Genomic DNA, 14,910 nt, shown 5'->3' with positions numbered 1-14,910 from the left:
CATCATTTCTTCAAGTTCATAGAGTTTCAAGAGGCAAGCTATTTCAGAAGTGGATGCCACTCCTGCTTCCAAGCTTGTTTTAATTGAGGAGTTCCACCAAACCCTGTTTACCATGGGTGACCATTATCGCATTTGACACATCAGTATCACAGTGTTTCACATTTCAGCAACCACGAGTTACCTCTTTACAGCAAATAGACCAGTGCCATACCACTTAGAAGAATGTTTGACCAAAAACAATTAAAACCAAGCCTGAGGACTGCAGATTAAAATTACCCACCTTTGACTTGGTAACATAACTTTTTATCCACTAGGCCAACACAGCTCACAAAAGAAAAAATAAAACTAATGGCATAAAGTCCTTTTTTAAATTAGAAGAATAGCATATATGTAAAAAGGTTTCAAAATCTCTATTAAAAAGGCAACTCATGCACCCAGAGATATACATGATTCCAAATTGGAACTTTTAGGATGACAAAGATCCTGTTTAGAGCTCATTTTCCTCTCCCTCCCCCCTTCCAGAGGCTAAGGGTCAAATTCAGGCCCTGTCTGGTCCCCAGGGCCCACCTGCAGTAGCCCAGCCATGCATATGCCCATGCATTCTGGAGTCAGCCAGCTCAGCACCCACTAGGAAGCACCGGCTCACCTTGTTGGCACAGCTGAAGCCTAGCCCCAGCTCAGCCAGAGCCTTCAGCACTCCCAAGCTGCTGTTGCACTTGACAGCGTAGAAGGGCCGGACTCGTGGCAGGCACTTGAGAAAGGAAAAATGCTTCCTCACTATGGCACCCAGGTCGGCCACGAAGAAAGCAGCAGCTTTGCCCTGTGCAACAAGAGGGGTACGTGTGAGATATGATACTCCACTCAGCTCCCTCCCAATCCACACCATCCACACTCCCCAAGCACCCAAGCCACCCTCATCTCTGACACAGAGCTGCGCTGCTCTAAAATTTCATGGGCCTCCTTAAATCTACAGGATAGAAGACAAACTCAGTCTGAAGCTGGAGACCCCAAATCTACCCTGTGGTCCAGACTAATCTCTCTGCTGTTGCAGCTCAAACAGCTGCAGGCTGGATGGTTTTCTCATCTAGGCCCTCCACTAGGGAGCTCTGGTAGCCTAGCCCACAAGGAGCTGGGCTACTAATCCAAAGGCCTTGCCTCTCTAGCAGTTCTAATCTAGTAGCAGTGCCAGGTAGGAAATCTCCTCTTATGCCATTTACATCCTTAATAGCTCAATGGAAAGTCAGCTATGAGACGGCAATTAAGTTTGATTTTGCATCTCTCCACTTAAGAGACCCTTTCCCCCTTTTATTTGGCAGAGTTCTAATCTACATTCAAGTTTCTGCTCACGTGTCACTTTTCCCAAAGCAATAAGGCAACTCTGTCCTGAATGCTGCCAGTGTATTTTACATGTGCTGCAGAACTACATATGCACCAGTCTTCTTCATAAAGGGGAAACTACATTGAATAGAGAAGCCACACCTACAGCATGGAGCCCTGCCTTTCACACAGAAGTTGCTCAAGGAGGTCTTACTGTAGGCCCACTGCCAGTGTGATCTTTCCTCATCACAGATGTACTGAGGGATGAAAGTGTATGGAGTGAAGGGAGAGACATTCTTTATACCCTCCCTAGGACACAGTTACCCTTTTATGCACCACTTTTCTATTGATGTCCACCTGGTGCCAGATACCAGACAATAAGGGACAGAAAAGATCAGATAGGGCTTTCTGGAAGGGACATTTATCTAGAAGAGAAAGTACCCCTAAAGTAATTATAAGTCCATTCACTAAATGGTAGATGGGAGTTTCTCCAATGTGTGGTGGGAATGCTGTGAGGAAGGAGAATGCTGTGCCTGAGGTAATCAGAATGAATGACCAACAACAGGTAAGGCAAAGGGGTTCGGAGAAGGGAGGTCCAAGTAGAGGGCACAGCCTGGGCAAAGGTTGAAATCACTGGGACGTATGAATTGAGTAGATTGGCTCTGATGGAACATAACTTACAAGGGAGGAGCCAGAAATGGGCCCATGGAGGCCAGCAATCACCCAGTGCCCTGCAGAGGAGCTATGAGTTGATCTGGTAGGCCGGGAAACTGCTAAAGAATTCTTATTTCAGGCAGGCCTGTGATATATGTGCCCTGGTGGTGCAGTGGATTAAATATTGGACTGCTGATAGAAATGTTGATGGTTTGAACTCACTATCCAATCTGAGAGGGTGCTTTCTAGAGGCCTAGTGATAAGGAGGAAGTTGTGTTATCACTGCAAAAGCAGGGTGTTGGAATCCACCAGCTGGAGAGATAAGCGATCTCCTCTCATGAGACTTATACCCTCTAAAACCCCACTGGAGGGTCAGCTATGAATCAGTTCCCATTCAATGGCACATCACAACAGCAGCCAATCTGAGAGGGAAAGATAAGAGCCTGGCTCCTGCTGGGGGTGGGGGAACACAACAACATGCGGCAATCCTACTATGTCCTATAAAATAAGGAGGGTCATTAAGAGTTGGGAATGACTAGGCAGCAGTGGTTCAGTGAGTGAGATGTTTGGAGGAGGTGGGGTGAGGTGGAGTGAGCCTTGTGAGACTGAATTCTGCAGTGAGCTTCTGGAGGAGCACAAATGACAGTTATCCAAGGAAGCAGAACTCACAGGGCTGGGTGATGCCTAGATGTGGGTGGTGGGGGACGGAGAGAGGAGAGGACAGCTCCCAGGTTCTGGCAAGAGAACTAACTGAGTTTGATGGGAACCCAAAAGGAAGGACATGTTTGGGAACACGGACAGAGGAATAAAATGAGTCTCTCCTTTACAAACAGAAAGGGCTGGCTACCAAATAGGAAAGAAAAAGATGAGGGTATGTAGGCTCTGGGAACCCTCCCAGAGGAGGTAACGGCCTGCAAAAGTAACAGACGTCCCACCCCTGCCCCTAGCCCCTCACCGTGGTGGCCTGCGAGGCCCCCAGAGTGAGCTCCTCCAGCAGGTCTCGGGTGCTGAAGCCCTCCTCCACCATCACAAAGTCTGATTCGCTCAAGAAGCCAGCCATGCTGAGGAGAAGCAGGAGCCCACGGGCTGGAGGGAGCCCCTGCTGCTGCCGCCGCTGACCTCCTGCTGCCGCCTTAAAGTATGCAACACACTGGGGGAAAGAGGGAGAGGGCCAGTGGGGTGCCAGTGTCTACTGCCCCCTCCCTCACTCAGGCTGGGACTTGTGGGGCCAAGGACGCCAGTACTGCCCCCCCGCGCCCCCCCCCCGCTCCCAGAATAACCCTGGGGGCCTGAGGTTCACCAGGAATGGTGGGGATGGGCAGGAATCCTGGATTCGAGGCTGGGATGTCACAGCCTCTCCTAGCCTCCGCCATCCCACCTGTAAATTGGTAGGATTTGTCTGGAGATATGTTCTAGCTCTTGAAATTGTGGGAATGAGGGAAATACATAGAGATGGAGAGCTGGACAGTGGGGCAGTTTAGGTAAGGAAGGTTTCAGGGTCCTCATTCCTGACCACGCCCACCTACAGGGACTGCCCGGTCACGCAAAGCAGTTTAGGTTCAGGTGGGCTCTGGCACCTCTGGGAGGCTCGGCTGTCTCATCTGTCACTGAGGGAGGGTCTGTCGTTCTGTGCTAGGATTTTAAGGGTGCACAGGGGCGCCACAAGGTGGTGAGGGCCGCACAACTTCCTCGGTGAGAACGGAAGGCTGAGAGGTTCTGTCCGAATGACCCCTTCTTAGTGCAGGACTGAGGTCCCCGCTCCCACCCTCCATCCCCTTACCAAGCCCCGTCCTCCTTCGCAGGGGTCAGAGCCAGGTGCGCTGCTAGGGGGGGTCGCCGGTGACCTCGAAACTTGTGCAACACTCCGAGGAGGAGTGGCAGTTGCGGAGCCGAGGCCCCTGCTAAGGGAGGCAAGAGGGGCCGGGGAGGGGCCAGGTCAGCACTGGAGCCGAGGGCGCCCGCTCCCCAAGCCACCCCCTCTCCCGCACTCGCCTTAAAACGCATTTACACGGCTTCGGCCCATAGGTTTCCCCAACGAGTGAATCGGATCCTCGGCGCCTCCGCTCGCTCGCTCCCCCCGGCTCGGGCCCCGCGGCCTGCGCCCCGCCCGCCCAGCAGCCACTGACCCCCACGCCCCGCCTTGGGCCCGCTGCAGCCTTATATAAGCCCCGCCCTGGCCCCGCCCATGGGGCTCAGGTCACGCCTTCACGCTCTCGGCCTTCCGTAGCCCTGGCAACCGCGTGCCGCCATCCCATTGGTCGATTCTGACATAAGGCTCTGTCCTGCTCCTCGCTCTGGGACTGACTTCAGCGAGGAAATCCAGTGAACCTGCAGCGTCCACAAGGGTAGGACCCTTAGATCCTACCTTTTGACTCTTAGAAAATTATTAGAATTATGTGGAATTTTCTGTTTGCTCTGAGAAGTCATTTTTTATGTGTCTACTTCAACTCAGTGGGGCCTCATCCTCTCCACTACCCAGACAACAGCTACTCATCCCTCAAAGCCCAATTCAAATATCTTTCTGTACTCTATAATAAAATCCTTTATAAAAAAAAAACCCAAAAGCAAAATTCAAAACTGCCTCCAATCCCCTTCTCTGACTTCTTCAGCTCAAACCCCAGCTAAAATGTCTTCAGATAGCCTTTTCTTAGCTTTCCTAGCTCCGGCTTCATTTCTTTTTTCTTTTCCTTTTTTCCCCTAGTAAGCTTCGTCTGACATAATTTGGACATGTTGCAAGGAGTGACCAGTCCTTGGAGAGGAACACCGTGCTTGGGAGGGTGGAGGGACAGCACAAGAGAGGAAGACCCGGGGTGGGAGAGGCTGGAAGCAGAGGGATGTGGATGTGCAGGGGGGAAAGAGGAATAATTCACTGGGTTGTACAATTTGATGGGGGGGGGGTGAGGGAAATTGAAAGAATTTGTTCAAATTTGTATTTTAATTTTCTAGTAGAAAAATGTTAAAAAAGAAAGGAAGACCTTTGATGAGATGGATTGACTCAGTGACTGGGGTAATGGGGGTAGGTGTGTCAGAGACAGTAAGGTTGGCTCAGAAGAGAGAAGGGTTCAGAGCTGTTGTACATAGGGTCGCTATGAGTCGCTGGCACATAACAACAACATAAAGGGGGGGGGGAACAACAGGCTTCATTTCTTTATCCTGCCTTCTGAAGTCAGTTAAACCCTATCTGCTTCTAAAGTGAAATGTTTACTCTGGCCACCTCAACTCAAAACCTTTCTTCTCTCCTATGCCTAACAAGCTCCTACTCCTTCCTCAAAGTCTGGAATAAATAACTCTTCCTCTGATGAACCTTCCATGGCTTTTCCAGTCCCAACAGCAATGGAACTCATAGCACTTACAGGTTCTTGTTGCCTATGGAATGAGATCCCTTCTGTTGCTTACACTTCTTATTTGGTTATACTTCCCAGCTAGACTGTGAGCTCCCAGGGACAAGAACTGAGGCGCTGCTGCTCTGGAATGCCCAGAGCCTAGCATGCACAGAGCGCTCAAGAGTCAATGACCTGAGTGATTTGAAAGCTAATTTTGAACTTCACCTGGAACAATAAAAGAATACCAAGGCTGTCTATTAAAAAAAAAAAAAAGAAAGACGATTTTCTTACGATTATTGTTCTTAGGTGCCATTGAGTCATATATGACTCATTGCAACCCTAAAAACAGCAATTATGAATCCTGACCTATAATGTTCCATCCTCACTATCCCTGATATGTTCAAGCCCATTGCTATGCTCACTGTCTTGCTCCACTTTGTTGAGGGTCTTTCTGTCTTTCATTTATGCTCTATCCTTCTAAGTATGATGCCTCTTTCCAAGGACTGTCCCCTCCGAACAACATGGCTAAAGTATGTAAGATGAACTTTCATCGTCTGTGCCTCCAAGGAGCACTCTGACTGCACTTTCTCTAAGACATTCTGTGTTTTGAATACTCCATACTCTTCTCAAACACCACAACTCAAAGGCATCAATTCTTTTTTTAATTGTCCAACTTCCAGATGTGTAGGAAGTAATCAAAAAAGGGTTTAAATAAAGAAAGGTGTGTGTTAGGGTTGTATCCTCCCCCCATACCTATTCAACAAGTATGCACAGTGAATCATTCAAGAAGCTGGATATGTTAAAATTATATGTCAAGATACTTTTAAAAGCTTTTGTATTTAACACATTATCATGTTGGTGTAAGAAGAAACAGTGGTAGAGCAGAACAGAATCTAGAATACCTTTATGCACATTGGAGAAGTTAGTATACAATGAAGGTGATATTTAATGTCAGTGGGACCAAAAAGTATTTTGAGCTACTATATGCGTTTATGTCTACTGCTAGGCTATGTTGATATGTACCACTCAAGTAAAAACAGCATTATAACTAACCCTCTAGTGGGTTTTCAGAGGCTTCAAATTAGACACGGAGAGATTGTCCATCTTTTCCTGAAGAACAACTGGTGGATTCAAGCCACCCACCTTGGGTTGACAATGTAACTCTTTACCCATTAGAACATCAGAGCCCTTCTTGAAAGCCACAGGTACTTGTCTTGACTAAATACCTATCTCAGGCACTTTGCACAGACCAGACAGAAAATCAATAAGGCAGACCATAGAAGAATTGATGCCTTTGAATTGTGTCTTGGAGAAAAGCACTGAATATACCATGGTCTATTGTTGTTGTTGTTGTTGTTATGTGCCGTCGAGTCGCTTGCGGTACTTAGGGTACTCCTTAGAAGCAAGGATGTGAAACTGTTTCATATACTTTGGACATGTTGTCAGGAGAGGCTAGCCCTTGGGAAAATACATCATTCTGGGAAAGGTGAAGGATCAGAAAAAGAGAAGAATACCCTCAAAGAAATAGATTGACACAATGACTACAACAGTAGCCTTGGGTATGGTGGAGATTTTGAGGATGGCTCAGGATAGGGCAAGGTTCAGATTTGTTGTTCAGAGTTGCTGTAAATTTAATAGACTCTTGGCACCTAACAATGACAGACATAAAGTGCTCAGGTCACAAACGTGGTCCAGGACCATTCAGGAGCATTGTTTTCTGTTCCTGATCCACACTGGCCCCATGACTACTGGGTAATTTGATTTGATCATTCTTCCTGGACCTGGGCCATTTCTGCCAGGCTTGACTTTTTTCATATGAACCAAAAAGATTCAGCCTAACTGATTCTTCTGGATGATTCGTTTTAGAACCTTCTTGCTTTGTGTGCATAGAAATTACCCTCTAGTCTCAAAACTCTTATTGTCATCATCAGAGCCAACTTAGAGCTGACTGTCCAGTGTGTTTTCAGAGCCTATAAGTCACATAGGAGGTTATTGTCCACATTTGTCCTGTGAAGCATTGGTGGAGTCAAACTACCAGAGAAATGCTATCTTTGAGTTACCAACTCCCTATGGACTATGTCGCTTGGGCTCCTTCGTCTTCTAGTTCTTGGTGTTAGGTGCCATCAAGTCGAGTACAACTCATAGTGACCTTATGAACAACAATTCTGAATGAACCCTGTCTTATCCTGTACCATCCTCACTACCTCTGACACACAGAAGCCCATTGCTGCAGTCACTGTGTCATTCCACTTGGTTGAAGATCTTCATCCCCTTCCTCATCTCTCCCCCTTTCCAAGCATGATGTCTCTCTCCAAGGAATACCTTCTGCTAGCAACATGCCCAGAGTATATGAGACAAAGTTTCAACATCCTTGCCACCAAGGAGCACTCTGGCTGTACTTTCTCCATCTGTTCATTCTTTTGTCAATCCATGGGATGTTCAGTACTCTTCTCCAACACAACAATTCAAAGGCATCGATTCTTCTGTAATCCTTATTCATTGTCCAGCTATCAGATGTATAACAAGCGATTGAAAAGACCATAACCTGAATCAGATGCAGCTTAGTTATCAAACTGATGTCATTACTCCTCAGTAATTTGGAAAGGTCCAAGAATTTCCCTGTACAATATGACTTCTGGTTGTAAGCGTATTGACTGTAGATCCAAGTAAGATAAAGCTGTTGACAGTTTCAATCAGAGAATTTTTTGTTTTCTTGATGTTGAGATGCAATCCATATTGAAGACGTTTGATCTTCTGCAGTAAGCAATTCCAGTCCTCTTCACTTTCAACAAGCAAGGTTGTGTCACCTGCACAGCAAAGGTTACTGGTGAGACTTCCTCCAATCCTGATGCCAGGATGTTTTCTAGTAGGTAATCAAATTCATAGGAGGAATCATTTGCAGGTCCATGCTTTGAAAAAATGGTAGTGATTTGGACCAGAATATAAATTAGTGACTTAGTTCCTTCTGGCAGCAAGCACGTACTGATGCATGTAGGTACAGAACAGGTAGACCTAGATGATAATAGCAGAGCCTCGAGAGAGGCTTTTGAGGGAGGCCCCCAAGAAATGAAGGTGAGAGTGTAAATACTTGAGAGGTGTCACTAAAACTCTGGTTCTACTTTTTTTTAATATTCCTTGACATATGCAGATATATAACTTGTATGTACTGAGGCTCTGCTAAACAGATATAATCCTAGACATACTCACCAGCCTATGCCAAGAAACTTGGAAGGCTGCTAGCCACCTGGACAACTGACTGGAAGAGATCTATATTTGTTCCCATTCCCATAAAAGGTGATAAAACAGAATGTGGAAATTATCAAACAATATCTTTAAGGCATATGCAAGTAAAATCTTGCTGAAGAATATTAAAAAATGAGTGAAACAATGTATCAACAGGGAACTGCCAGCAATTCAAGCTGGTTCAGAACAGACCGTGCCACAAAGAATATAATTGCTGATGTTAGATGGATCTCGGCTGAAAGCAGAGAATACGAAAAAAAAGTTTACTTGTGTTTTATTAACTACTGTTGTTGTGTGCTGTCAAGTTGGAAGCAATTCATAGCTGACCATCCAGTGGGTTTTCAGAATCAGTAAATCATAGGAAAGGAAATTGGTCATTCTTTTCCCTCAGAGCAGCTGATAGATTACAACTGTGTACCTTTGGGATTGCAGCACAGCTTCTTACAACTAGACCACTAGAGCTACCTTTTATTGATTATGCAAAAGCATTTTACTGTGTGGATCATAAACAAATTATGTCTGACACTGAGAAGAGAATCCCAGAACACTTAATTGTGTTTCTGAAAAATCTACCTTGACCAAGAAGAAGATGTCCTAATAAAACAAAGGAAACTATGTAGTTTTAAATCAGAAAAGTTGTATTCTTTCTCTATATCTATTTAATATACATGTTAAACAAATCATTCAATAAGCTGGACTATCTTAATCCACCAGATGCTCCACTAGAGAAGGAGGGGCAATCTCCTCCTGTACCAGTCAGATCTGGTTTGATGGTACACACACACACACACACACACACACACACACACACACAATAATAACATAAAAAAAGAAAATAAAAAAATTTAAAAAGAAACAGGACTAAATGAAGAAGAATATGGCATCAGGATCAGAGGAAGACTCATTGTAAAAGAGCAGATGAAACATGGGGGCAGCAGTGGTTGAGTCTGACATCTACTTGCTTCATAAAGGGAACTGTCCTCATCAATAATATCCCTAGCAGAGAATAGATATCTCCTTGGTCAGACATGGCACACTGCTGTCCCTCAGCCCCCAACCACCACTGTGCTCCTGCACCATTTTCTACCAATCATTCAGATCCAATATTTGTTGTTGACTCACAGACTTGACTCACAGCTATGGTACTGAGAGTGAGGTTTATTAGTTAAATAAGTTGGAGGGTGAAGGAGTAAAAAAATATCACCCAATGCAAGTTCAGGTTTTAGCCAAGCAGCTACAAGGCACAATTCCTCAGTTATTCCAGGCTCTATTTTCAGTTCAGCAGTCAGCTTTTTCTTCCATAATCTGATAAAAACAGCAAAACCTTTAACTGTGACCTTTGTCTCAGGGCTCCTCTAGTTACACCTTGCCACAGTCTCTCCACCACCATCACTAGGGTCTCACTTTCATCACTCTTGTCTCACTCTCATTAGGGTCTTGCTACTCAATATGAGAAGCACTCTCTCTCTCGTTGATGATTTGCAAGACCATATGTCTACAGTTAAGGCAGTTGAAGACCAAAGGGGACTAATGTAATGGCTAGAAAAGCCAAATTTTAAGCTAACACCACATTTATTAACAATCTCTTTTACGTAGATAACACAACCTTGCTTGCTAAAAGTGAGGTAGATTTAAGATGCTTGCTGAAGAAAGTCAAAGACTACAGCTACAGCTTTCCATATGGATTATCATCATGAAGAAAACAAAAATCCTCACCACTGAGCTAATAGGCAACATGATGATAGATGAAGACTGAAGTTGTCATTATTTCCTTTTACTTTGATACACAATATCTATATGGCAGCAACAGTCAAGAAATCAAAATAAGTGTTGCATTGAAAAAAATCTACTGTCAAGGACTTCTCCAAAGTGCTAATGGGCAAGGATGCTTGCTAATTGACTAAGGTACACTTGATCCAAGTCACAGCCTTTTAATGACTTCCTCTGGTGGCCTAGGGGCAAGAAGCTGTGCTGCAATACTGAAAGCACACAGTTTGAGGCCACAAGCTGCACCAACCCACCAGAGGCTCAGTTACGGGTCTGTTCCAACTCTATGGTACACAACAATAGCAACAATATCTAAAAAAAGATGTATCGTGAATAAGGATAATAGAATAAGAATGCCTTTGAATTGTGGTGGTGGAGGAGAGTACTGAATTTCACAAGGACTGTCAATAAACAATCAAATCTGCCTGCCTTGAAGGAGTACAACCAGGGTGCTCTTAGAAGTAAGAATGGTGAAATGGTCTCACATACTTTTGGCATGTTATCAGGAGGGGATAGTTCTTGGGAAAAGACATCAAACCAGGAAAGACAGAGGATTATAGAGAAAGGAGGAAGACCCTCAATGAGATAGATTGACATGGTGACTGTAACAATGGGCTGGAGCATGACAGAGACCTTGAGGACCGTGCAGGCTAGGGTAAGGTTCAGATCTGTTATTCAGAGGGTTGCTATGAGTCATAGTCGACTCAATGGCACATAATAATAACAATGACTATAAACACATTGTTGTTATTTTGTTGTTGATTACCATCAAACCGATGATGACTCATAGCGTGACCCTATGAACAAAAGACCTGAAGACTTTCTATAACTATCATCATTTCTCCAGTTCATAGAGTTTCCATAGGCATGTGATTTAGGAAGTGGATGCCACCCCTACTTCCAAACTTGTCTTAAACTGGGAGCTCCATCAAACACTGTCCACCACGGACAACCGTTATGGCCATTGACACCCCAGTGGCGCAAGGCTCAGCATCACAACAAACCAGATTACCTCAGTATGGCAAACTGAGAGAAGAGTGCTGTATTATTTAGAAATATGTTCCTCCAAAATATAACAACACTAGGCCTAAGGGTCGCAAGCCCAACGTCCCTACCAAATTTTAAAACTATGGCACTCCATGAGGTCGTTCATTCCACAATCCTTCACAATCAAACATTCCCATTGGCTCTCACCAAAACAAAAGTGCCCATCTTAGAGCATCCAGCTGCTTCCTCAATCTCCAACTGAATTTTAAAGCCAAGACACCCCATGAGGTCCATCATTACACATTTGCATGCCATAAACTAGGTCTACCCCACTAGTTTTTCATTACATCAGCACTTCTCATTCATTTAATGAATCAATGAAAGAATAAACCAAAATCCAGCCTATAAATTTGTAATAAGTCAAGAACAAAGAGACAGAGTGGGGTGGTGGAGGATGGTGTGGGAATCTGCATGCTGTATTGAGTTACAGATAAGGTTGTTGTTGTTGTTATGTGCCGTCGAGTCACCTGTGACTCATAGCGACCCTATGTACAACAGCCCTAAACTCTGCCCTATCCTGTGCCAATCTCACCATCTCTGACACACCTACCCCTATTACCCCAGTGACTGAATCAATCCATCTCATCAAGGGCCTTCCTCTCCTGCACTGTCCCTCTACCCTCCCAAGCGTGACGTCCCTCTCCAAGGACAGGTCCCTCCTTGCAACATGTCCAAGTTATGTCAGACTAAGCTTCAGAATCCTTGCCTCCAAGGAGCAGCCCAGCATCACCCTTCCAGGACAAACCTGTTCGTTTTCTTAGCAATCCATGGTATATTCAATGCTCTTCTCCAACACCACAGCTCAAAGGCATTAATTCTCCTTCTATTATCCCTAGTCATTGTCCAGCTCTCTGATGCATAGCAAGTGATTGCAAAGACTATGGCCTGTATCAGGTGCACCTTAGTCTCCAGACTGACATTGCTGCACTTCAGCACTTTAGAGAGGTCTCTAACCACAGACTTTCCCATCACAATACTTCTTTTAATTTCCTGGCTGCTGGTGCCAAGAGTATTGACTGTGCAGACAAGCAAACCAAAACTATGAACAATCTCAATCTCTTCACCATTGATTATGATGCTGCCAATTGGCCCAGTGGTGAGAACCTTTGTTTTCTTGATATTGAGCCTCAATCCATACTGAAGACTGCAGTCCCTGACCTTCTATAGCAAGTGATTCAGGTCCTCCTCAGTTTCAGCAAGCAGGGTTCTGTCATCTGCATAACGCAGATAAGGTAGGACTTTATATTTTTCTTTCCTGAATATGTGATGTCATTTAATTTCTGTGACAACCCTACATCATAGGGGCTATAAAATTTTCCCCATTTTACTGATGAGGAATCTGAGGCTCAAAGGAGTTTATTAATTTGTCCATAACAACAAATAAGGGAGAAGTCCAGATCTAAACCCAGATCTGTCCTGACCATTAACTCTATGACTTACTACCAACTAATAGCTGATAATTCTGGCTTCAGCCCAGTTAAAGCCACCCAGTTGTCCTGCTAACATCTGATCCAACACTTGGTGCCTCCTTATTTGCCAATCTCTTAAGGTTTGTATCTCAGCATCTGTGGATGCCATGCCGAGTTCTCATGATCCCAGAACTGAAGGCATACAAAGTGCCTCTGATTTCTGGCAAGTAATCTCTTCAAAGTCATTCATAAGCATACTCACAAATATTTCAAAAAAAATAAAAATGTCTTAAATTTTTTAAAACAGAATTTCAAATTCTCAGTGAAATTCAGACTTCTGGATCTACCTGAAGCTAGATGAACCCTTGAAACTACTGTCATTTGATAATCTTTAAATCCTAACTATTCCCTGATTTGTTAGTAAAGTACACCTGCTTTAAGTATTTATGCTCTTTTGAAGACTTCTTTGTGAGACCAGATTGGCAATGGCAACTCAAGAGGTTGAATGGGAAGCTTATATGGCAGTGATTTTAAGATAATGATGGTGAAATAACTTGGAAAATAATAATTAGAATGATAACACAACTTTAGGAATGTCTCTGAGTTATAGATGTAGAATTGTTGATGTGACATATGTTTGTATGTGTATATTGTTATTGTGTGCCTTTGAGTTGGAACCAACCCAGAGATGAACCTCCAGTGGGTTTTTAAAGGCAGTAAATTGCATAGGATGAGATTATCCTTCCTCTGTGGAGTAGCTGGTAGATTTGAACCACATGCCTTTGGGATTGCAGCCTAGCTTCTTACCACCAGAGCTCCCTATAAGCATTCACCACAATTTAAAAAAAAATGTTTGCCTTGTCATAGAAAGTGAGCTCTGGTGCCCTAAAGAGTAGGGAGTTACACTACCAACCCAAAGAAAGGTAGTTTGAATCCACTAGCTGCTTCAAAGAAGATGAGCAAACTCTCCCCATTCTATTTACAGTGTGAAAATCCATTGGAATATTAGCCAAGTTGGTTCTGACATAATGGCAATGAATTAGAGGGGTTTGTAAGTTGGTACATAGAAAGAGGGCCCTTGAAGCAGAGTTGTTAATTACCCAACTGTTAACCAAAAGATCAGTGATTCAAATACAACAGCCATTCTACAGGATAGAGCTGAAGCAGACTTCCACAAAGATTGACAGCCTTGGAAACCCCACAGGAAATTATACTCTGTCCCACAGGGTCAGCAGGAGTCAGAGTTGGCTCAATGACAACTAACAGCAATGTGATGCGGGGGAAGAAAATGATGCACAGAGAAGCTAATAATTTGCCAAGGTCACATAGCTCATGAGTGGCACCACATTCATACTCATTGGCATCAGGTCAGAACAGCTAAGCCACCAGTGGGTTTTCAGAAACTGTTCATTACATGAGAGGAGATTGCCCATTTTTCTCCTGGGGAGCCGCTAATGGAAATGTACTGCCAGAAAAGCACCACCTTTGGGTTTGGGACCCCACTTTCTATAGCCTATGCCATGAGGGCTCACCTCCGTTATTGTTGTTGTTATGTGCCATTTAGTCAACTATGACTCAAAGAGATCTTATGGCCATCAGACAGGAATATCCTATGGAATGGTGAAAGAACAAATCTGTCTTACATAAAGTGCTTAGAGGGTACTCCTTAGAGCAAGGATCATGAAACTTCCTCTCATGTGAGAGCATGTGGGGCATGTTGTCAAGAGGGGCCAGTCCTCGGGAAAAGATGTAATCTTGGGAAAGATTTGGGGGAAGAGAAAGAGAGGAAGACCCTCAACAGAACGTACTGACACAGTGACGTATGTACCAGTGGACTGCAGCATGTTGGAGATTGTGAGGCTAATGCAGCATAGGGCAAGGCCCAGCACTTCTATACTGCATAGATATTCCCCATCCTCACAACTATGCTGCAAAGTGGACATACTCTCATTTCACAATGGAAGAATTTGAGGCCTAGATTGATCCAGTGATTTGCCCAAGGTCATACAACTGGTGTCAGAGCCTGGACTCAAACCCAAATTTTTACACTGGTGACATGTCAAATGATGCACCCCAGGGTCATGTTAGAGCACAGCCTTGGACCCTCAGCACCCACAATTCTAGTTCTATTTATTTGTGAGATGTCTTTG

The 14,910-nt window shown here is 44.5% G+C and overlaps 1 protein-coding gene across 2 annotated transcripts in view; it reads right to left on the bottom strand.

Moving 5' to 3' along the window:
* ADC (arginine decarboxylase) overlaps positions 1 to 4,097 on the bottom strand; it is a 74,816-nt gene extending 70,719 nt beyond the window's left edge. Inside the window, exons 1-4 of one of the 2 annotated variants that reach the window (XM_006886416.1) lie at positions 3,964 to 4,097; positions 3,752 to 3,872; positions 2,927 to 3,121; positions 647 to 820 (exon numbers count right to left, since the gene is read on the bottom strand). In XM_006886416.1, the coding sequence (XP_006886478.1) occupies positions 647 to 820; positions 2,927 to 3,031 (279 nt within the window). In that variant the 5' untranslated portion in view covers positions 3,032 to 3,121; positions 3,752 to 3,872; positions 3,964 to 4,097. The remainder of the gene's footprint in view (positions 1 to 646; positions 821 to 2,926; positions 3,122 to 3,751; positions 3,873 to 3,963) is intronic. The other variant, XM_006886415.1, reaches the window with a different exon arrangement.
* Positions 4,098 to 14,910: the final 10,813 nt, after the last annotated feature.

Source organism: Elephantulus edwardii, unplaced genomic scaffold (assembly GCF_000299155.1).
Source record: "Elephantulus edwardii isolate Elephantulus edwardi_28Jun2011 unplaced genomic scaffold, EleEdw1.0 scaffold00049, whole genome shotgun sequence".
Lineage (NCBI taxonomy): Eukaryota > Metazoa > Chordata > Mammalia > Macroscelidea > Macroscelididae > Elephantulus > Elephantulus edwardii.
The sequence above is the reverse complement of the archived record's forward strand: the minus strand, read 5'-3'. Positions and strand labels throughout refer to the sequence as shown.